General features: G+C 45.6%; 1 protein-coding gene across 1 annotated transcript in view; it reads right to left on the reverse strand.

Annotated features, from left to right (window-relative positions):
* srm (spermidine synthase) overlaps positions 1 to 19,167 on the reverse strand; it is a 22,952-nt gene extending 3,785 nt beyond the window's left edge. The window contains 4 exon segments of the mRNA XM_070860155.1: positions 2,552 to 2,721; positions 5,204 to 5,296; positions 7,346 to 7,466; positions 18,923 to 19,167. Coding sequence (XP_070716256.1) covers positions 2,552 to 2,721; positions 5,204 to 5,296; positions 7,346 to 7,466; positions 18,923 to 19,053 — 515 coding nt within the window. The 5' untranslated portion in view covers positions 19,054 to 19,167.
* Positions 19,168 to 25,207: the final 6,040 nt, after the last annotated feature.

Genomic DNA, 25,207 nt, shown 5'->3' on the forward strand with positions numbered 1-25,207 from the left:
GGGGGGGAGGAAGGAGAGAGGAGGGGGGGGGAGGAAGGAGAGAGGAGGGGGGGGGAGGAAGGAGAGAGGAGGGGGGGGGAGGAAGGAGAGAGGAGGGGGGGGAGGAAGGAGAGAGGAGGGGGGGGGAGGAAGGAGAGAGGAGGGGGGGGAGGAAGGAGAGAGGAGGGGGGGGGGAGGAAGGAGAGAGGAGGGGGGGGAGGAAGGAGAGAGGAGGGGGGGGGAGGAAGGAGAGAGGAGGGGGGGGGAGGAAGGAGAGAGGAGGGGGGGGAGGAAGGAGAGAGGAGGGGGGGGGAGGAAGGAGAGAGGAGGGGGGGGGAGGAAGGAGAGAGGAGGGGGGGGAGGAAGGAGAGAGGAGGGGGGGGAGGAAGGAGAGAGGAGGGGGGGGAGGAAGGAGAGAGGAGGGGGGGGGGGAGGAAGGAGAGGGGGGGGGGGGGGAGGAAGGAGAGAGGAGGGGGGGAGGAAGGAGAGAGGAGGGGGGGGAGGAAGGAGAGAGGAGGGGGGGGAGGAAGGAGAGAGAGGAGGGGGGGGGAGGAAGGAGAGAGAGGAGGGGGGGGGGGGAGGAAGGAGAGAGAGGAGGGGGGGGGGGGGAGGAAGGAGAGAGAGGAGGGGGGGGGGAGGAAGGAGAGAGAGGAGGGGGGGGAGGAAGGAGAGAGAGGAGGGGGGGGGAGGAAGGAGAGAGAGGGGGGGGGGGGGGAGGAAGGAGAGAGGAGGGGGGAGGAAGGAGAGAGAGAGAGAGAGAGAGAGAGAGAGAGAGAGAGAGAGAGAGAGAGAGAGAGAGAGAGAGGAGTGGAGCAGTAAGGGGTGACCGAGAAGGAGGGGTAGCAAACAATAAGGGAACATTAGATTGTATAAAAACCACAACTAGTTTATTTCACATTTTAATAGTTGACTTAAAATTTTTCTCCTTTTCAACTATCTAGTAATTTAACAACCAGAATTGTAACTGAATTGACAGGCCGAGGGTGGAGGCTCATGAAAAAATTAATCATGGTCACAAACTCAATTGATCAATGTTTGTAGGACGAGCAAGTTATGGCAGCTGTGACGAGCAGTTCCCCAAGTACTAACACCATCTGTTTATTTTGTTTACAACATCCAGTATCAGCGACAGACCAGTAACCACTAGTACTTCTTGTCGGAACTGCTTTTGCAGGACACAAGGTTATACAGTACCACAAGTCTCTGAAGACCAGGTCTTGCACAGCAGCTCTTTTTTCGTTTTGTTTTTGTGTTTTTTTTTGGCAGTAAAACCATAAATTTTACAAGTGACCCCTATAAAAAGGGAGGGGGACACTAGAACCTGGCAAAAAACAAAAATCAAATTAAAATTTGGTTGCCGGGGTAGATAATGCACTCCAGTCACTCCGGCGCCCACCTCTCGCGGAAGGCTGCGAGTGTACCGGTGGACACCGCGTGAAAAATATTTCCGCCCGCTTTCGAACCGGGGATCTTGCTTATGTTAAACGAACGTGATAACCACTACAATACGGAAATGCTGTCTTGCACAGCAGCTATGGGGTAAATGCAGAACAGCTGGGATTCACCAAGGCTAATCAGCTTGGAAGAGCAGCTAAAAGTAGGCCTTGGCAGCAGCCTATTTTAGGGAGCCTCAGGAACTTGCAGCACAAGTGCAGTGTACAATGTAGAAGCAGCTTTATATAGCTCAAAATACTCCACCATGACATTTGTACATCAATAAGTTAACAGAAAGGTTGATTTTTATGCCCAAAGGGTTAAACACAGGAATTTGCAACAGTACTTTGTTCATGTTTTGAAAATGCTGTTGGTTGATCAGAACTAGAAACTCAGTTTAACCCTGCTTAAGGGCTAAAGACACAAAAGAACTGCCTTCCATCCACTACTACACAGATTAGTCTGCAATACTAATTGCCTACAAAAGCAATTCACAAGATAAATACAGCTGAGTAAGGCCATTTGACTCATCTTAGCTCACCCTCTGGGAAGACCAACAGTCTCCCCATCACAGCATCCAATGGTTTTTGAATGATTCCACCAGGCTCTCATCACCCTATCCAGAAGTATCTTTCATGTGTTGATCATGGTCTGAAGAACAACTTTCTGACATCAGTCCTAAATATGCTCATGGTTTTGTTTGAAGCAGCGTTCCAAATCTACCTTTTCCAAAATAGTTTTCTGTCCAGATACCCAATTGCAATAGGGTGCTACATAAATTGAAGCTTTCGTTCAAACAACAAGTAAACTAGGTACCAATGTCCGCTGTAAGCAGCACTGCCTCCTGCCTCCCCCAATGCACGGCCCATTCAAATTTCTGCGCATGCACATAAAAGCTGGTGAGCGGCCTGCATGGAACCTCGGTAATGACAACGCAACCACACAGCTTAGTGGGAACATTGCTAGGTACAGCTTTAACAGCATAATTAAGCGATTAAGCATAAGTAGTATCTTAAAAAGGAACATTTCATGATTAACTATTCTTGTCATTCTTAACAAGATGTCCATTCCACCTGGTCATCCCAAGACAGCTGTTGGAGTCCAGCAGCCAGCTACAATCACTCATTACCAACTGGACTCATTAGAATTCGTACCTACTGGATCTGAGGAATCAGTGATAATTACATCAAATGCATCCTGGTTCTCTTTCATGAACTCAAAGCCATCACCGACATGGAGTTTCAGCTTGGGGCTTGAGAAACCCACTGCCATACCAGGAAGGTACTGTTTAGAAACCTTTATTACATCCTAAAGATTAAAAAAAATGCAAATAAGACCAGTGTGTACCATAGTGTTAACTTGTTCATTTAACAATTGATATGGCTTTCGCCATGATGTTACAAATGGAAAACAGAGCAAGGCAGGGTGAGGAACTGGGGAGGTAAGGCACTGGCCTTTCACCTCTGGGATCGGAGGTTTGATGGGATGGAAGTCTCCCATCTATAAAAGGTCCAATGCGAAACAAGTCTGAGGTTGGTCGCTATCTGATCTGGGAATACCTGATGCAGACATGGGTTCCATCTTCCCTCACTAGAACTCACACTTTGTTGAGCACAATAATTTAATTATAAAATGTACAGCAATGCAGGAATTGAATGTTAAAGAATTGTTTGGCATATTAGGAAATGAATTGTCAAATAAAATGTCAGACCTACAGTATGGACATCCTTCCTAAGCAACCCATCCTTCACATACATGTGAATTTGCAAATACAGAGGATCCACAGGACAGCATTACTTCTGTTGCTACAGCCCTGTAAACCATATTCTGTGCCGCACGCACACGCCACATTCTATTCTGAAACCCCAGTTCATTTGATAGACTGACCAAGTCGATAAAAACTACAACTCCGGAGATAGACATTTGTACATTGAGTATAAACTAGTGTAAATGACATTGTTGGTAGAATAAGGAAGACAATATCAAAAGGTAATTAAATCGAACATCTTCCTTACTCAGTCTGCACACAAATGACACCAACATAGAATGATTAAATATGAAAACAGAACATAAATCCTGCATATCTTGTAATAAAGAAAGCATTAAGACATGAACTTCAATAGAACACAACATATGCTGAATATTAATTTAAACTCTCTTCACAGATGCTGTTTGACCTGCTGAGATTTCCAACATTTTGTTTTTATTTCAGATTCCAGCATCCACAGTATTTTGCTTTTGTATATGCTGAACAGTGCCCCTCTATCTCCCCTGGCACAAGATTTATATCCAAAAATGTATGGATCAGATATCCTGAACAACAAGTGGCTCACAGACAGTTTCATGAAGTTTGACATCACATATTGTGTTTATGTTTGCTGAAAAATTAAAATCAAGGCATCCAGTCATAAATGTCCATTTTAAATGCAAACTAGAGTGCTTTGCAGATAGGCTTCTGTGACCATGTCTGGGCTGGACAGAGCATGGAGTAAATTCCAGTGTTAAGTTAAACTGAATTATAAATCTGCTTATTAGGGGTTCACTAAACCTCCTGGGCATTTTGCACAATGAAGCAGAGGTATACTTTTAGGTCTAGAAATTGGAGGCGGCGACACTGCTAGGGTGCTACCTTTAGCACCGGGTGATGTCTACCGCCTCAAAGTGGGATATTCAGGTGTATTGCCCCAAGGAGGAGTGGAGCGCTAAGAGAAGCATTGCACACTCCTCTTCGGGCGCTAACAGTGTGTTAGCACAGGAGGCCTACTCAATTTTTGGCACTAGGATGCTGGCATCCTAATGCATAAGATGGAAAAAAAAAAAATCCTCTCAAAATTCAATAAACCTCACCCACACTTCCCCACTGCTGTAACAAATAAGTAAAAGCACTTACCTTGCACTCTGGACGATATCGCCCTGGAATCGTCACTTTCTCCTGACAGTCTCAGCGCCAGGCGCGAATGGTAGGCAAAAGACTGAATTTTGCAAACTCAGCGCTACGGGAGCATTGCACACTTGGTGACATCAAGTGGGCAGCGCTAGCGAGCGCAGCACAACCAGTCAACACTGCTGCTAAACTTTCACTGAAGCTCGCGGCAGGCACCAACAGCGTGGCGCTCGAGTGGGAGGTTCTGTTAGCGCATCTCTGGGGTGCTAACCAACCAAATTTCTAGCCCTGAATGTTTTGACAAAGCCAACACGGCATGATTCTCAACCAGGTACAGTCTGCAGTTTAAAATGGAGGTCACTGGCAGTGAACTCTGCTCTAAAGTCTCCAGACTCAAGACCAGTAGCAGATTTTAACTCCAACCAAAGTATCACAGGGCAAAAATAAATCAAGTGTAGTTTTAACTTCACATTTTTCTTACTCCTTCCACCCTACACCAATGTGACTATTATATTATACCATGATAGATGTAGAGAAGATGTTTCCATTTGGAGAGCAAAACTAAGGGCCATAAATATAAGCCACCAATAAATCAAAAAGGGAATTCAGGAGGAACTTCTTTACTCAGTGGTGAGAATGTACAATTCTCTACCAGAGTAGTTGAGGCGAATAGCATAGATGCATTCAAGAGGAAGCTAGATAAGTATACGAGAAGGGTGTGAGGAGGCTTGTGTGGAGCATAAACACCGGCACAGACCAATCAGGCCAAATGGCCCATTTCTGTGCTGTAGATTTATGGAATATGTAATTCCCGGGTCTCTGCAGAAGAAACAGACCCAAAACGGTAGAAAGCAGAACAAAACAACAACGTTCCTTATTTAAATCAACCTGCATTTTTTTCATTACCTCATCAATTTCACACTGTGCTACAGACTCCACGGCGGAATGTTTGACCACTTCTCTCAATACACCACCGTCACCACCTCCAATAATAAGTACCTAAAATATAAAGTGATAACCAATCTGAGCAATTACACTTCAATTCAGCACACTTTCACTGCCAAGAATATACCCAATGGCAATTTCAGCAAATTATAGGTGTAGCTTGCCCGAAATCAGCTGCTGTGTTTGTCTACAGAACAACTTGACTCAGTGGCAGCTCTCACCCGAGTCAAAGTCATGGATTCAAGCCCCACTTCAGGACTTCAGCAGATAATCCATGCTGGAACTTCCAGTGCAATACTGAGGGAGTGCTGCACGACTGAGGGTAAAATGTTAAATGGCGGCCCTCTTGGGTGGAATGCAAAAGACCCCATGGCACTATTCAAAGAGCAGGAGAGTTCGCCAGGTGTCCTGGTCAAAATCTATCCCTCAACCATCACGAACAGTTTATTTGGTCATTTATCTCAGTGCTGTTTGTGGTTTCTTGCTTTGCAGAAGTTGGCTGTGGCATTTCCCTACATTACAACAGCGACTACACTTTAAAAGTACTTCATTGGCTATGAAGCACTTTACAGATGTCTTGGGGCCATGAAATGTACTATACAAATGAAAGGTTGTTCTTTCTAATTAATTGGTTATGAGTGGTTTGGGAGGTCTTGATTATTTTCACATATGGATGAAGAGTCACAATGTCTAGGAACTCTGACAAGTATAAACACTACCTCGAAATGAAAAATGTATATTACAGATAAATAAATTACATAAAAATTCTAAATTCACAGGCATTTATAAAACCATATGCAATCTAAATAGCCAGATTATATAACTACTTAAATTCTAAGTATATCACTAGATGTAAATGTATATTAAAAATGCAAATTATGAATACTGAATTGTAAATATAAATCTGCTAGACAACTTGTACATGTTAAATTGGAAATATACTTGAATATAGGGGGCAGGATGGACCAGAGGGTTGCAGGTCCAGGACAAGGATCTGGCCAGATCCTGGGTCAAGGTCCAGTAGGACTTGAGTGAGGAATCAGCAGTCAGGGAAAGAAAACAAGTACAAGTCGTTCAGGCTGGTGTGGGGACGAGGATCCAGGCAGGGACTGAAGCTTAAACTGAGGTCGCAATGAGGGAAATACATCTGTACAGTGCAGGGGACTGACAGGTCAGGTCAGGGCAGAGGGTGCAGATTGAAGCGGAGCGAACACATCAGGCCAATGCGAGAGTGTCAGATCAGAGTTTAAGTCTAGCAGGCCTGGATGTGGGGGTCTGGCAGTAAGGCAGCTGCTTGCAGACTTGCAGAAGGGGGAGACTAGCTGCAGTGTCAGGCAGGAGGAACGTGGCTGCAGAGTGGGGCTAAGAGGAGGGAGGGTAGTTGCTCCATTTTTATAGGTGTAGATCTATGCTGACAATGTGATCGTTGATGCCAATAGTGAGCATGGACCAATCAGTAACGCTACTAGAGCTCTAGTCATGCAATATTAGACACGAAACATTTAATCAGATATACTGCATGGGCAATTTTTTTTTAAATGCAGGAACAACTTGCATTTATGTAGTGCCTCAAGGTGTAATTAGACAAAATTATTTACTGTACAGTGTGGCATTAAAATTAGCACCTGTACAGAGATCTCCTGGGTCGAAGACCACTTGAAACAGAGATTGGACTATTAGAAAGGGGCATTGCAGCTAGAGAAAAGGGATTGTTCCCCACATAAATGGAAGGCATTATATATCAAAAAGTGAGTTTCTGTACATATTTTATGTTTTGAAAGGTGAGCACTATGTTTCTATGCCAACTGTTTAGTGTATCATCTTATCCATCCTTAGAACATCCAATAATTACTTTTAAAGTACATACGTTTCTGTTATGTAGGTAAATGCAACAGACATTTTGCACAGCAAAATTCACAAACAGCAATCGAGATGAATAACTGGGTTAACCAGTTTTGGTGGGGATGGTAGAGAGTTGGTTAGTAACAGCACTCCCAGATCCCAAATGGCATGGGTTAGATTCAAGGTGGAACTCCCCAACAATGCACAGTGAGATTTTCATTCCCAAAAGATTCTTAAAAAGTAAAATAAATTGAACTGTACCTTTTTAGGATTAGGATGGCTGCAAAGAGTTAAATTTGCGATCATCTCTTGGTATGCAAACTCATCCCTTTCAGTACACTGTATCACACCATCCAGCACCAAGACATTGCCGTAGGTTTTGCTGCACAGAAGAATGAACAGCTGAATCTTCAATTTCAAACAATGCACCTCACACAGCCTGTAATCTAAACAACTGCAGTAATGTCACACTATAGTTGAATTTCCTTTTAGGACATTTTAGTTTCATTATAATGCAAACTAGTTAGGTTTACCAAAAAAAAGGAGCTGTCCGATAGCCTAATGGGTAAAAGCACCACAGATTGGTACCAAATATGCAAGGCAGGTCTGTGCTGAATTTCAGCAGTTGGCGTGCTACAATTGGTCAGTGGCCCTGGGCTAAGGAGGAGTAGGGATAGGAATTAGCCAGGGTTCCTAGGACATCAGATGATAACCAAATTTCAGACCTTCAGCAGAGATCCATCTCAATGCAGGTTGGATTCACAAAGCTCAACACTCTAGAACTCACTGCATTGCTCAGTCCCTGACAGTACCAACAGCCCAAATTTCTGATACACTATTGTGAAGATCTTTAACTAGAAACAGTTAATTTAGGAATATATTTTTCTGAAAGGTGACAAGATTTGTTTTCAGGTCAGTCCTAAATTAATTTTTAGCCATAGGAGTGCTACAACTTGCCTTACAGTTCCTGGCATGGGGAGGGGGGGGGGGGGGGGGGGGGGGGGGCGAGGGGATGGGAAGATGTAGTGATTACTGCTGGAAAGTGCATGCGTCAGGTGAGGACAAGAACAGGTTCAGTTGTGGTGGCCTCCTACAGAAAGACGACTTGCATTTATATAGCACCACTCACAACGCCCCAAAGAGTTTTACAGCCAATGCAGTCACTATTGCAATGTAGAAAAGTACAAATATTACAGGCAAACAGTCTGCTGACACTCACTGCCTATGTTCGCATAAAGGGAATGGCCAATTGAGTGATGTACCGGGGGTGTCCTGACCAACGTTCCTGCTAATCTGTGCGACTCTTGGCGGTCTGGAGGCCCCACGCAGGCCGCTCACCGGCTTTACAATGGAAATAACCACCTATGTGAAAAATTGAATGGCCCACGCACCAAAAATTTTTTTTTTTTTTTTTTTTTTTTTAAACAGGGAACATTGGCCCTGACAGCACCCCAACTACAGTCACTGCCTTCAGGAGATGAGGGACAAAAAAAACAAAACATGGTGTTTTTAAAAAAAGTTTCTTTAGAATAGTATGTTGAATGTTCTATCAGACAATAATTTAGTGGTGAGTTTATTTGGCAAATGCTTAATTAGTAAAATATACACAACATCTGGCTAAATAAATTTCAGTTGGGCAAAAAAGTAGTTATATAAATAGATAACAGATGTTTGTAGCAGTGTGTGTGCGTGTGTGTAATTAGACCGTGTCAAACTGCACCTCAGGAGGAAGAAAACCAGCACAGCTGCAGTGGCATAAAGACTGTTAGATAAGCAACTATTTATCAGTGTAGAGCAAAGATTTCTTTCTGCTTCCTTGTAGGCAATACCACAATATTCTGCGGTCTCATTAATGCTTTAGTGTCGCTATCACGTTCTTGAATCTGATATCCCAAGTTCTATTTTCCTACACAACCTCAAGTAACATTCTTTTCCTTATGATCACACTTGCTTTTTTTTTTAAAAAAAGCATCACAAATCATACCTATAATCAGTATTAAACGTTAACTGCACTTCATAGATAATTCCGAAACATCTACCGATCTTTCTGAATGCAATTGATTACTTCACACTTCCCAAAACATCTCAATTTCACTTGTGCTTTGCAGTCATGCCTAAGCAATTGGCTGCAGCGGCTCTGGACAAGGGTGGCAAGTGGATCAGTCAGAACATTCACCTCTGGTCAGCATCTAGTAACTTCTGCTGGAATGTTCGTGTGTATGAATGTCCAGTGAGCACAGCGTCCAGTTCATGTACGATATACCCTACCCACAATCAAATAACACGGCAACATTTACTGGGTGGGTTCGCTCATTAAAAAGCAAGGCATTGGAGGGCACTCATGGAATCATCCTCCAGCATAAATTACTGACTTCAGCAAAGATAGGAAGAAAATGCAAAATCTTTTTTTTTTAAATCTAGAACTGCAAATGAGAAATTGCTTTGTGGTCTCCCATTGTCTGTCTAATTCATCCCACAGAACTGACTGAATTGTTACTTTAATCTTCAGATTTATTTGTGCTTCGGCAAAAATTTACATCTTGCAAGAAATTCACAATTAGTTTAGCCTGCATGATGTGGTATGTCAACACAGTGCTTCTGCGTGGACTTGGAGAGCAGGAATCTAGTGATAGCTGTGCTAGTTGCAGTGTATTACCCAGTGGTCTGGGGTAGATTGCTCACCTTGCAGCACACTATCCCAGATATTTCACATCAGATACATTCAGTTCACATGAAGTATGGGATCCCCCACAGAAGCTGGCCTTTGCAGTGAACATATCTTAAGAATATTGGGAAGTAGCCCAAACTGCAACAGTCACCCCCCAAAGGTCCGACAGGAACGGCTCAACCATCCCTAAAAGAAATAGGCTCCACACCTCACCATGATTAAAAACAATTAAGTGCTGGGTGCATCTTTTCACTATATTTATAAATTATTTGGATGAAGGAAGAGAGAACCAAATATCTATGTTTGCTGTTGACACCAAGTTAGGTAGCATAGTGTAGATGGGAGCAGAAAGTTGCAATGAACATTGATAAATTAAGTGAATGGGCAAAACTGTGGCAGGTGGCATTTAATGTGGGAAAGAGAGGTCATCCATCCACTTTGGACAAGAGATCAGAGTATTTTCTAAGTGGCAAGAACCACAAAACGGTGGAGGAGCAGAGCAATTTAATGGTTCAAGTACAGAAATTACTACAAGCTAGTGGACCAGTACACAAAAATAATTTAAAAAGGCTAATGGAATGCTGGGCTTTATCTCAAAAAGGACTGGGATATAAAGGGATGGAAGTTATGTTACAGTTAAACCCCATCTAGAGTAGTGTCCAGTTCTGGGCACCGCACCTCAAGGATATATTGGCCTTGGAGCGGGTGCAGCAGAGATTCACCAGAATGTTACTGGGGCTAAAAGGGTTAAATTATCAGAACAGTTTGCACGGACTCGGCTTGTATTCCCTTGAATATAGAAGATTATGGGGTGATCTAATTGAGGTATTGAAGGATTTGTTGGCTAGATAAATCATTTCCTCTGGTTGGGGGCTCCCAAACAAGGGGCCATAATGCAAAAATTAGAGCCAAGCTGTTCAGGAAACACCACACAAAAGGGTCGTGGAAATCTGGAACACTCTCCTTCAAAAAGCTGTTGAGGCTGGGAGGTAAATTGAAAAGTTCAAAACAGATTTGTTAGGAAAGGGTATTAAGGGTTACAGAACCAAGGCGGGTAGATGGAGTCAAGATACAGATCAGCCATGATCTAATTGAATTAACTGGCTCGAGGGGCTGAATGGCCTATGTTCCCAAGTCATTCTCATTCAGATTTTGGAAAAGGCTAAAAGTAAACTTTGTAAACTCATTCCCTGCATATTAACTTTTTATTACACATTTAACAAGTTAAGCAGCTTAGAGTATGTGAAAAGAGAAGAAAAATTAGGTTAGAGTAGATATAGACTTAATGGGCCACCTGCAGTGTTGAAATTTCGACGATTCTACAAGTCAACTGGAAATGGCTATGGCAAAAACCAAACAGGAAATGTTTTGACAATGTTCAGCTCAGCAAAAGGTACCGTCATGCCTCAACAAGTGTGTGTGTGTATCAGGAAAAGACAACACCTCACTGTTGATTGGCATCAAGGCACGTTCTTGTATGCAAAACACTGGTTTTGACCCCATTTGTATAAATGATGGGAAAGTCATGCTACAATGAAATTGAAACAATTGACTATTTACAGGTCACACACTACCCTTTTTATATTAATGATTAGTGCATTTGACCATATTAGAAAGGTGCTTGACTGAAGAGTTGCTGTACATGTTGAAAGGAAGAAAAACACACCTCACATTCCAAACACTACTGACCACATTTCATAATTTATATAAATGTTTGAAGCATTCTCACCACTATAGAAATAGTTATTATCTGTTTTATGGCACATTCCCAAATTTAATTTCAGGTATAAAGGCAATTTAAGTAATACAATGTAGACTATGTACAAGTGCAGCATCATTACAGTGCACTGATAAGAATGTATTCATCAGACTTTCCTCACTTAGTACAGTATCACGAATCTCAGGTTAGACCTTTTGCCTGATTCTCCCATGGCTCAGTGGATAAAATGTACCGTGATAAAACGAAGCTGGAGAGATCAAGGCACTAGATCCAAACCTCTGGTTTGTACAAAGTTAGCTGATCACAGCCAGAGCAGTAACAGGGTGTAGAAATGCCTTTGTCTAATAACTAGAGATTATCCTTCCAGGGAGTGGAGGGAGGAGAGAAAGAGAAATGCAAGAAGTTGTCTGAGATCATGTGGATTCCCAATAAATGGCAATGGAAGATTAGAGCAGAGCCAACCTTCTGTAGCAGTCTTAATAATCCAATACTTGAGACACTCAGAAGTCACTGGATACAGATCAGAAACAGGAACCCCATTTCACCCTCCCACAATTCTCAATGACTGACAGGACTTGGAAGGGGAGACCAGTCATTTGAGAGCTGGGATTCTTTCCACTTGGTTCCAGATAATCCATAAAGCTAATTCCCCAAAGGATAGTGGTCTTGTTTGTACAAGCAGTAGCAGGTTTACCAGTGCTCAGTTTCAGCTGGTTAAATTGGAGCAGTGCACATTTGGTGGTCCTTAAGCCTCGACACTTGTCAATCTGCAACTAATATCTCTGGGTTTGGGTAAGTGGGGTGTGCCCTTCCAGGGAGGGTGCATCAAACAAACAGGAACTTTATCGGTGAATTTCTTAGTAGCTTGGACTGGAGACTCGTGTGTCGAACAAAGGTTTCTACTGAACTGACCAAGTGGGCTGGGGGAGGGGCTGAAATCAGCTAGGGCTCTCGCTCTTGGCTGCTGTCCAGTAACACCAGCTGGAAAGTGCACACGATCAGACACTGAGCAAGAATTGGATTGGACTTAGATGTGATGTCTCATGGCCACTTTGGCAAGACAGCAGCTGCTGTATATATGGCCCAGTATTAACAAAGAATATCAAATAGCTGAGGTCTGTAACTAGAATTCCTGAATTACTAGTTTAGTCTTGCAGCAGTAGGATAGTACACTGGTTTGGCCCCACATACTTGCATTTATGCACATTGCTGTGGAGAGCAAGAGAGCAGAGACCAGATGCCTCCTCACAAATGGAGCAGAGAATTGGCATAGAGTCATTGTCACAAACCAATGTCACAACTAAAAATCATTAACCACATTATGGTATTGTGCATATTTAATAAGCTTCTGTTTTTCAATAAACCTGCCGCAAACTGGACACCTTGGGCTAGAAATTACATTGCTTTATCGCCTGGTTTCTGGGTGGTATTGGCCACTGTGGGTGCTAACCAGGTCGGTGAGAAATTGCCCAGCTGAGTTACGCCGAAGGTTGAAGTACCGCTGAGGAGCAGACCGCCCGCGTGCACAGTCCTCAGATCACCATGGCATGATATTTGGCTCAGCGGTAACCTGTAGGCAAGTATTAAAAAAAGTGCCGAGAATCAGTAGAGCTGGGCAGTAGGCGAGTAATTGTTTTTTTTCTACTCATTATTTTAAAATTCTGTTGTGATTTAGGTTAAAAGGGTCTTAAGAATGTTTGATTTTTTTTATGTTCTGTTTTTTGAAAAACATTTTTGTGTTTTTCTCTTCCTAGGCACAACCTGCAGCCTCAGGGTAAATTTTTAGTGAATTCTTTATTTATCACCCATTTTCTTTAAGAACCACCCAATCGACCCTAAATTCCACTTTTTCGGCAAGAATCGGGGTGCAACGCTCATTTTGTTTCCCCGCTGGGCATATTTTCTCTTTTTTTGGAGAAGTTTTCGTCAGCAATAATCTTGGGAATTTTAGCAGGCTTTTGGGCAGCAATCGGGTTGTTAGGGAATTCGAGCCCCTTGTTCTTTCAAAGGGAAGGCTACGGAATTCCAAAAAGTCACAAGAAATGATCTACAACTGCTCAGGTCCATGCGCAAACAAGCAGGAACTTCCAGTTCTGTGAAGTGTCCTGGAATGTTTTCCTGTTAAAGGCACTATAAAAATGAAAGTCATTGTTAAAATTAGTTAGAATTAGATTTTAACTTTAGAAGTGATTTTATCAGATAAGATTTGATTAGCTTTAACTATTTTAAATTTAGTGCAAAACTGTAAAAAGAAGAAACGGTGTGAATTACAGAATGTCCCAGGTTTGGTTCTGCTGAATTAGCTGGTCTCTAACAGAAAGGTGATTGGGTGCTATAACTGTCTGCAGTGCTCCTGGACAGGGGAAGGATCCCGAATTAGAGACTCCTCCTGGAAAGTGCATTTGCATGAATGCAGGGCAAGCACCAGGAACAGGTGCAACAGGAATGCCTCCACAGAAGAAGAGTTAGTGATCACTGTCTAGGCTCAAGTGCAGATGGGGCGAGGTCCCCAGAGTGCACAGAAGGGGCTGTGAAACTGCTCCCAGTGAGACCCACATCGACCAAATCGCTTGAACAACAGACAGGACAGAAGCAGGAAAGCAAGACACAGGTTTGCAGTGGTCACGCTAACTCACTGCTAAAAAGACATTATCTGCAAAGCCCACTCTTTATAGCAATGGGAACTGTGGAACTACACCAACTTTTCCCAAAGGTCACTGTTTGAATTGGCAAATGAGCAAACTCTCGTGAATTTTTCTGTTGATTCAGCTCCCATCTGCCAGAGTGAACAAAATAGTGTGCCACATGTAGGAGCAGAGCAGGAAAGAGACAGGAATAAAAGAACGGAAGCTAACAGATACCACAGGAATTTAAATGTTAAAATCAATGAATTTATTTACGTGCGTAACAGTAATTTTTGCAATACAACATGAAAAATGCAGTGCATCGATGCAACTACAACAGTATAACTGGCCGTGATATCTTTCGGCGCATCTCTTATTTCGGTGGAACTTTTGTTGATCGTTCATTGAGTTTGTCTACTCTGCTCAGGGAAAATCACAGAAGTCAATTAGGCGCAGGATGAAATCTACTAGGACATATATAATTCAATATAGCTGGGAGCTGTAGCCTCGTAACTATCCAGTTCTGAACTTGTTACAAAGATTAACTTGTGCACAGAGACACTTGGATAGCTCTCGCCCCGTGCGGCGACTCGCCCAATAATCCTGGTGCAAAACAAGCACCCCGTGACAGCCTGCTGGCACCAGCTGATACTGGGCAGAGCAAAGCACTGCACCTCTCTGCCCAGTACTCTCCTAAAGTGGCAAATGGGGTCCTATGCAATGTTCCTTTTAAGCTGCAGTGCCCTGCAGCTCCCGTGCAGCTGGTGCACCAGCTTTTGAACAGGAAAAACATGCCTGCACAGTATTTTGAATGGGCAGTGCAGCCACTTAAAAGGGCAGCGCACCCAAAAAAAATTAGGATGTGATTGCTGCAAATTAACCGGAAGCAGACAGCGCATGCTTGTTGCCGGTTTGTCACGGGAGTATTAAAAAAATTAAATGCTGGGAGGGAGCGGACTGAGGGAAAAATGGCAGGAGGGAGTGGGCCACTTCAAAAATGCTCTGTGGAAAAATAAAAGCTGTCTGGTTCCAGCTTCTGCGCAGCTTCCCCTCGTTAGCAGTAGTCACTCTGAAAAAATTAAAGGACGCGCTTATTTGTACAATGGCTACCATGCTCCGCTCTTTGTCTATGATTGGTCCCCTTGGAGGATAAGCCACAACCTGAAGTGTCACTGGAATGTGTAACTGAAACCACGCATCTCACTGACTTTGCAAATTGTAAATCGATCTACTTTGACTTCCTGAAGCGACAGAGGACAGAGCTCCCTCGAAGACAGCAATGGGTGGCAGAGCTTGACAGACGCATGCGCAAAAAAAAACACACTACAAATAGTTACATCGAAAATTAATGGGAACATTGGTACTATGTACATACATAGAACCCAGATTTGCATTTTAAGTGGGTCTGCTGTGAGACTCAGACAAGCACTCCAGCCACACATCAGAAGGCCTGGGGGAAAAGACTGCAGCAGCCACAGCGACAGTGGGAACGGGCCAATAAGTCATGCTCCACCATTTTAGGCTTTGTTACAGAAGCACCTGGAAACTGGCAGTGGCCCGCCAGGCACCATGCCCAGACCAGCTCACACTTTGCATTGGCAGCGGCAGCTTTAATCTGATAACACTCAACACTGGGTGAGGAGGTCACAAAAGTAAACTCCACTACAGGACCTGATGACATTCCAGTGCAGTACTGTCAGGGGTCACAGTCTAAGGATAAGGGGTAAGCCAGATAGGACCGAGATGAGGAGAAACTTCTTCACCCAAAGAATTGTGAACCTATGGAATTCTCTACCACAGAAAGTCCAGTTCATTGGATATATTCAAAAGAGTTAGATGTGGCCCTTACAACTAAAGGGATGAGGGGGTATGGAGAGAAGGCAGGAGTGGGGTACTGAAGTTGCATGATCATATTGAATGGTGGTGCAGGCTCAAAGGGCCAAATGGCCTACTCCTGCACCTATTTTCTATGTTTCTGTGTCATCCTTCGGACAAGACGTTAACCCAAGTGAATGGAAAAGATCCCAGGATCCTATTTAAAGAGCAGCAAGTTGCCCCAAAAGGCCAGATTGTAATCCCCATCCTGATCTCTACAGCTCTTGGGTCTTAAAACAAAGACATTGTGCTTTTCATAACCCATTTATACTGCAGAAGCACTTAAAGTGCAAGTGATTCTGCAATATTCTGCCTGCTCTAGTACACTCTTTATATTATGGTTTATATTCAGAGCTGGTGGAAAGTGGCAAAAACTGCCAGTTCGTCAGAGGAGAGCAAAGCAAAATGGCTTTGACATGCAGCACTGCTGATGGGAACCACTTACATGTCAATGCTAGTATTTATATAGCTCCTTTCAACTTAGAAAAACATCCAGAGGCGCTTTACATACGGAGGGAAAAAAATAAAAAGCAGCCGATGTTAAGGGACTGTGGGAAAGTTCAGAGTAGTGACAGAAAGCTTGGCCAGAAAGACAAGTTTTTAAACAAGTCTTTTAAAAACAGAGGGGAAGCAGGGCTTCAGAAAGGAGTTACCAGGAGCATGGCTGAGGAACTTGAAGGTTCACCACCAATGTAGGGAAGAAGAGGGATGTTGTGCAGAAGGGCAAAACTGGAGGAGCAAATGTTTTTGGAGGGCACATAAGGCACAATGAAGTTGCAATGTTAGGCTGGGGTAAAGCAGTGGACAAACAAGATGATAAGGAGAGAGAGAGAGAGAGAGAGAGAGAGAGAGAGAGAGAGAGAGAGAGAGAGAGAGAGAGAGAGAGAGAGAAAATTTGGTCGCGTCTCTGTTGCGGCGTTAATCCAGGTGGAGCGGTACTTTTAACGTCTTGAAAAAGTTTGCGCCTCCCACCCAGAAATTCATGCGAATCGAAGAAGAGCTGACCGGGGCAATAAATCAATCAACCGTGGCACACCAGAGCTTGGGGGCGGGCAATAACAATAGTATTGGTCGATACATTTTGCAGGCGAATTGCGCATGCACGGAAATCCGAAACAGATCCCGGGAAAAGCGGAGTCTTAAAGGCGCGGCATAGTAATGCACTCATTAAAGTTTTCAAAATCACTGGTTTCCAACCCGTACGGCTATGTCTGTCTGCCACTGCAAACTCGGAGGCTCACGCACCGTGCTGTGTGTAAACGTTGTATTGACTGTGACCTCCGAGGGAAGCACTTCCACATCCCTTTAAAGTAACCACCAGTTAACGACTCTGGAAGCCTGTGCTGACTGTTTTTTTTTAAATTCGTAGCCAATCATTCCAATTCTTTGTCAAATCACAAACGCCAGAGGTCACCTTGCACACGCCAAGGATCACTCTGCGCCAATGCTCTTAGCCAAAAGGCCTAGAGCCACTGCACCGTTCCTGGAAGTACTGCAATACCAGGTTCGTGCCATGGAGGTGGATGGGTCAGGTCCCCCACACACCTCCGTGGAGGTGGATGGGTCAAGCCACCCCACCCACCTCCTGTTTCCAAAAAAGCAAGCATATACCTTCCTGATCCAGGGAGAACCACCCGGAGGTCATGGTGGCTACTCCCCTGTCAGGTCAGTTACGCATGATCTTAGCCAAAAGGCCGATGTTCTTGGCAGGTGCTCAATGAGGCACATGCACTGAATTTACCAACCAGGATGCAAGCATGCACGTTGCACCATTATGGGAGTGATCGTCAGCAGCCAGGCGCTAACAGATTGCACCCCCGGTGAGCTTCTCATGAATTTTGTCACATTAATACCTTGTCTGGCCACTAACTGAGGCTATAGACAACCAAAAATCCAGCCCAAGGACTTTAAATTCAATGCACAGGGAGTCCATGTAGATCAGCAAAAACAAAGTGATGGGTGCGTGGGACTTTATGATGGACATAATACAAGCAGATGAATATCACCAGAGTTTGAATGTATGGAGGAGGATGACAGGCCAGGAAGGAGAATGCTGGAGAAATTCTGTCCAGCTGCAATCAAATGATGGATAAAGGTTTTGGCAGTAGTAGGGCATGGTCAGGGCACAAGTAGACAAAGTCTTCATGGTGGATAAGATATGGGGTTTGAACCTTTTACACAAGCTGGTTCAAATTCAGAGAGTGACCAGAAAAGGCGAGAGAATCAGATGACCAAGTGGTGTGTTTCTACAGGTAGGTAGGTGGGCTTTAATATGAAGTTTCACAGCATGAAACGGTGAACCCAAGAAAAAAAAATAAGCAGGAACATTGGCTGTGGGGAAAGAGCAGGAGTGGGACTAATTGGATAGTTCTTTTAAAAGAGTTAGCACAGGTGCAAAGATGCCAAATGGCCTCTTTCTGTGCTGTATCATTCTATGATTGTATGTAATCCATATTTCAAATGACTAACAGTTCAAAACTTAACAGATTCTCACTCAATAAATAAATGCAAACCTTCAGATTTTTTTCCCCCCAGTTATATCTGAAATAAACCAGTTATAAAAAGAAATGTTGTTCTCACTATAACAAATTAGTAAGAGAATGGAAGCCCACAGCTGGACTGCAAGTGACTTCAGGGTCTGGTGGCCAAGAAAATCCATTGAATAATGCAGAAATAGGAAGGAGAGCTAGCTGGATTTAACAAAAATCAAACATTGGAATAAATATTAAAATACAGATTTAAAAGAGGGAGGGGGAGGGGAGAGGAAGGATGAACAATTTGATAAGACAATAAAAAAAACAGTTAAGCAGATACAAAAAGGACCATTTTGGAGCTAGCTGTCAGTGTCCTCACAGGATGGGCCTCGACTCATCACCGGCTCATCTTTACTCACTAACTTGATGTTTTTTTTAAAATGAAGAATTTTCCAGAAGCTGCTGGAAATGTCTGACCTTTTGAAGACAACCACGTCCTGGAAGGGGGATTTCTGGTGGTAGAGGATTTCTTCCACCTCCAGGGACATGGCTTGGCCCGGCCACAGGGTGGAGGTTTCCGTAAACCAGCCGCTCTTGATGGTGTCCATGGCGGCCGCTGACGGGAGGGATTTTCTCTCACTCTCTGTCCCCGGGCCGCTCAGCCTGGGTGAGCTGCGAGCAGGAGCTGAAGGGGCCTAGCGCAACGCGCTGCCCGGCTTTATCACCCGGCCGCCGGCTGAGTGACAGCGCGCTCCGCCAATCGCGGCCACCGCTCCCAGCCGCGCGCTGCGGCGCTGGCCAATCCCGGAAGAGGGGCGGGGCTAGCGGCTGAGGGTTGTCTGATGGGCAGCAGTGAGCTGGCATCAGAGAGGGTGGGGTCAGAGAGGGTGGGACTAGAGAGTGTGGGGGTGGGGCTAGAGAGGGTGGGGATGGCAGCAGAGAGGGTGGGGCCAGAGAGGGGGGTGGGGCTAGTGGGAGTGGGGCTGGAGAGGGTGGGGAGTGGCAGCAGGGAGGGTGGGGGTGGGGCTAGAGAGTGTGGGGGTGTGGCTAGAGAGGGTGGGGGTGGCAGCAGAGGGTGGGACAGGCAGCAGAGAGGGTAGGGCTGGGCCAGAGAGTGAGACCAGAGAGGGTAGCAGTGGCATCATAGAGGGGGAGAGGCATCATAGAGGGTGGGAGTGGGACCAGAGAGGGTGGGAGTGGGACCAAAGTGGGAGCAGGAGTAACAGCAGGGAGGGAGAAAGAGTGGTACAAGAGAGAATGGGAAAGGGAGTGGCACCAGAGGCGGTAGAAGTGGGACTAGAGAGGAGGACAAGGAGTGACACCAGAGAGGGAGAGGGGGTGGCACCAGAGGAGGAGAGGGAGTAGCAGAATAGGGGGTTGGGATTGGGACCAGGGATGGCGCGCATGGCACCAGATGTTGGATGTGGCACTGGGGAAGGGAGTGACAACCAGGAGGAGAGAGGTACCAGTGGAGGGAATGGCACCTGGAAGGGAGTATTGCCAGACAAAGAGAGTGGCAATGGGAGAGGGAGTGGCACTGGTCAATGGAGTGAGTGGGATGGGAGAGAAGTACTGTGGAGGGAAAGGCATTAGAGGGGGGGGGGGTGAGGGGCCCAACCAGCAGTGGGAGTAGCTCTGGGAAATAGAGTGGCGTAAGGAAAGGGAGTGGCACAGTGGAGGGAGGGAATGGTAAGGTAGGGAGAGGCACTGTAGAGGGAGCGATAACCAGGAGGGGTGTGGCATGAGGGAGAGGTGGCGGGGGTGGAGGGGGAGTGTTGCCAAGAGGAACAATCCAAATATTGATGACAAACATATCAGAATACATACCTATGTTATTTCTCATTGTTACTCATACATATTTTTGGATACGCCCACTCGAAAATCATTCGGACGATTCCTGCAGGAGTTCAATCACGAAACCAAAGTGCAAGAATCTGAATGCATAGAAGTGAAACAGCATGAGTCAAGTTTGCATTCAGGCGAGTACAAATGAAGTCATGCAGAAATTGTACCCAAAATGGAAATAGATTAATCCAAAAGTTTGTGGAAAGATTGACCCCAAAAGGATTTCTTCTCGTGGATATTCAATTGCTTCCCAGTGTTTTCTTTGAATGTCCACTGTTTCGAATTTTTAGCAACGTGAGATGTTTTAGATGAAACAGGGACCCAAAAGCAGACAAATTGCCATGATGAGTATTGTTAATTAATGGTACGCAACTGTAATCTGGTTACATGATGCATTGAAACAACAGCTTGCATTGTTATAGGGCCTTTAACATAGACAAACATCCCAAGGATGCATAATCAGACAAAAATCTACACCGAGCCAACAACTAAACAGGGTGACTAAAAGGCTAGTCAAAGAGATGGGTTTTAAGGAGGGTCTTAAAGGAGGAGAGGGAGGTGGAGAGACTTAGCAAGGGAATTCCAGAGCTTAGAGTTTATCTGCAAAACAAAACACATTAAACCGTGCCACCCGACCTGGGTGACATTCCAGAGCTTAGAGCCGAGATGCCTGAAGGTACAGCTGCCAATGATAGTGTCATGTATCCTACATGGTTACTGCTTGTACTATTACAAGGTGTGCCACCAGAGGGCACAGCAGTGGGAGACTTGTAGGTTACCTGTATAGGAGTACCTGGCCTAGTATAAAAGGCAGGCCACCAGGTGTGATCCTCACTCTGGAGTTATCAATAAAGAACTAAGGTCACTACAGTTCAAGTACAACACATTGCCTCGTGGAGTCATTATCAGAGCATCTAAAGACTGAACAATTGGCGACGAGATTACGGACCTTCATGCGAAAATGGCTACCCTTGATATGTTGCAGCAGTTCGCCGATGGTGATGATTGGGATGCCTTCGTGGAGAGGCTCGACTATTTCTTCACAGCAAATGACCTGGCAAGCGACAATCTGGTCACACTGGCTGATAAGCGCAGGACAGTTGTGGGCCCACCGTCTATGGCCTCATCAGGGACTTGCTGGCACCAGCGAAGACAATGACCAAGAAGTACAAGGAGCTTGTAATGCTGATCCAAGAACAACTCAAGCCCAAAGAGAGCATCTTCACAGCCAGACACCGGTTTCATACACAACGACGACCCGAAGGCCAGGAGATCGCAAAATACGCTGCAGACCTCAGGAGGCTGGCGGCACCGTGTGATTTCAGCAACCACCTCACCGAAACGCTGCAGGATATCTTTGTTATTGGAATTGGCCATGAGGGCCTTTTTCATAAGCTACTGTCTGCGGATACTACAGTCACACTGCAGAAGGCCATCTCCGTGAGCCAGGCATTCATGACCTCGACCTGCGGCTCTTGGCAGATGACTCTTTCTCAGGACTCAAACCCGGCAAGTACTGTGCACAGAGTGGTGCCTTTTAGAGGCTGGACTGTAGAACGTGATCCTTCTCAGGGAAGTGAGAACAGGGCCCTGAGTCCCTCAACTCAGAGTCTGCCAAGGGGGGCTAACCGAGTAGCTCCATGCTGGCGTTGCGGAGGGAATCACAGGGCTCACCAGTGCCGCTTTAAAGACTGTGTGTAAAGGCTGCAGCACAAAGGGCCACCTCCAGTAAATGTGTAAAAGAAACATAACTCACTGTGTTGATGAAGAGTCTGCAGATGGCCATGAATCCAGCAGGGATTATGCATGATAGTCAGAGAGGCAGCTCAGCCACACGATGAGGTATATGGCATGTTTATCTTCACCACCGAGTGTTCTCCGTTGAGGATGGAAGTCGAGATAAATGGCATCTCTGGGACCAGAGTCATGCACCATGGAGTGTGACCACAAGCAGCCAATACATACATGCTGCAGAGCAAGCGATCTCAGGAGGGCAACGGCACCAGTATCGATACCCTGCCCCTGATCGGCTCCACCTCTCCGGCACCCGATGGCACCAACTGCCACGAGCCTGAAAGAGCAAACCGCGCTAAGGCACAGCCCCCAGATCCTATTGCCACCAAGGCCATACCCGGGAACGAAGGGTCACCTGCAACTCTTCTCCCAAATGGGACCGTGACCAGCCAGGGGTCCAAAACCAAATAACGCCCAGGCATGCGAGTCAGCAGTTCCCTGTGCACTGCTAGACAACTGCTCCTCAGGGAGCAGCAGCTGAGATGGCCATGGCAATCAATGCTTTTGAATCCACAGGTTCGCCCATGACGACTCGCCAAATCAGAGCCTGGACGACCAGCGACCCCACATTATCGCTAGTTAAAAGATGCGTTTTAACCAGTGACTGGGCAGAGGCTCGCGATGCCTGCCCCGAGGAGATCAAACCTTTCCATAGGCGCATGCATGAACTCTAACTACAAGCAGACTGTCTGATGTGGGGCAGCCGAGTAGTTATGCCCTTACGAGGCAGGGAGGCATTTGTCCGGGAGCTCCATCGCGAAGATCGTCCTTATGAAGGCCATTGCCAGATCTCATGTCTGGTGGCCTGGCATTGACGCGGATTTGGAGCTTTGCGTCCATCGGTGCATCATTTGTGCCCAACTCAGTAATGACCCCAGGGAGGCCCTCCTAAGCCCCTGGCCCTGGCCCACCACACCGTGGTCGCGGGTGCATGTAGACTATGCGGGCCCATTCATGGGCAAAATGTTCCTCGTAGTCATTGATACATTTTCAAAATGGATCAAGTGCACCTTTTTAAACTTGAACACCACCTCCACCACTGTGGAGAGCCTTAGAACCATGTTTTCAATGCACGGCATTCCTGACATGTTAGTCAGTGATAATGGTCCGTGCTTCACCAGCGCAGAATTTCACGATTTTATAGTTGACCACGGTATAAATCACCGGAGCGAGCAGTGCAGATCATTAAACAAGGCATGCTCGGAATCCAAGGTCCCACGCTGCAGAGCCGCCTGTCGCAACTGCTGCTGGCATACAGATCTCATCCGCATTCATTGACTGGGGTTCCCCCTGCGCAACTATTGATGAAATGAACCTTAAAGACCAGGCTCTCGTTAATCCTCCCAGACATGCATGAAATTGTTGAGGCTAAGCTTCAAAAGCTAACTGAGTACCATGAATGAAATTCGAGGGGGAGGTGGAATGAGATAGGGGACAAAGTGTTTGTGCTAAACTATGGCCGGGGTACCAAATGGCTTGCAGGGACAGTAACAGACAAAGAGGGAAACAGGCTATTGGTTGTACAAATGGACAATGGCCAAACCTGCTGGAGGCATGTAGACCAAGTAAAAAGTAGATTCACTGATAACACTGAAGAACCAGAGGCAGACTACAATGTGAAACTCACACCACACCTGGTGGACAGACAGGTGGAACAACCTGAGGAAAGGGCAGTCTCAACAGACAGCCCAGGCGAGATACCAGCAATCACACCGAACGAAACAGACAGCCCAGGCGAGATACCAGCAATCACACCGAACGAAACACAGGCACCAAGGCAAACAACTGAACCACAACTAAGACGCTCCACGCGAGAGCGCAGACCACCTGAGAGACTGAATCTATAAAGGCAATAAGACCTTGGGGGAGGGTGATGTCATGTATCTCACATTACTGTATATAACTCTATCTTACCATGCTATACATGACTGTAACTGGATATGACCTGTAACAATAAGCATACCTTACCACCAGGTGTGCACTTGCAGGAGACAGTCCATACCTGCCCCACTGAGGTATATAAAGGGAGGTCATCAGGCAAGTGCAGCACTGGAGAGCTGTGAATTAAAGGTGCAGGTCCTGAGTGACCTTGACTTAAGCATATGTTTCGTGTAAGTCAGTACATTAGAGTCAGGACTTAACACTAGGAGCAACGGCAAAAGCCCCGAGAGCAGGGAACTTGAGCCAACCGGGTTCCCACTGCCAGCACTGGACACCGCGCCATCACCAGACCACCTGGACCGAGTCAGCATGGATTTATGAAAGGGAAATGATGCTTGACAAATCTTGACAAATCTTCTAGAATTTTTTAAGGATGTAACCGCTAGAGTGGACAAGGGCGAACCAGTGGATGTGGTGCATTTGGACTTTCAAAAGGCTTTTGACAAGGTCCCACACAAGAGATTGGTGTGCAAAATTAAAGCATATGGTACTGGGGGTAATGTACTGACGTGGATAGAGAACTGGTTGGCAGACAGGAAGCAGAGAGTCGGAATAAACGGGTCCTTTTCAGAATGGCAGGCAGTGACTAGTGGGGTGCCGCAGGGCTCAGTGCTGGGACCCCATCTATTTACAATATACATTAATGATTTAGATGAAGGAATTGAGTATAATATCTCCAAGTTTGCAGATGACACTAAGCTGGGTGGCGGTGTGAGCTGTGAGGAGGACGCTAAGAGGCTGCAGGGTGACTTGGACAAGTTAGGTGAATGGGCAAACGCATGGCAGATGCAGTATAATGTGGATAAATGTGAGGTTATCCACTTTGGTGGCAAAAACACGAAGGCAGAATATTATCTGAATGGCGGCAGATTAGGAAAAGGAGAGGTGCAATGAGACCTGGGTGTCATGGTTCATCAGTCATTGAAAGTTGGCATGCAGGTACAGTAGGCGGTGAAGAAGGCAAATGGTATGTTGGCCTTCATAGCTAGGGGATTTGAGTATCGGAGCAGGGAAGTCTTACTGCAGTTGTACAGGGCCTTTGTGAGGCCTCACTTGGAATATTGTGTTCAGTTTTGATCTCCTAATCTGAAGAAGGACTATCTTGCTATTGAGGGAGTGCAGCGAAGGTTCACCAGACTGATTCCCGGGATGGCAGGACTGACATATGAGGAGAGACTGGAT

This window comes from Pristiophorus japonicus, chromosome 18, assembly GCF_044704955.1.
Source record: "Pristiophorus japonicus isolate sPriJap1 chromosome 18, sPriJap1.hap1, whole genome shotgun sequence".
In the NCBI taxonomy this organism is placed as follows: Eukaryota; Metazoa; Chordata; class Chondrichthyes; family Pristiophoridae; genus Pristiophorus; species Pristiophorus japonicus.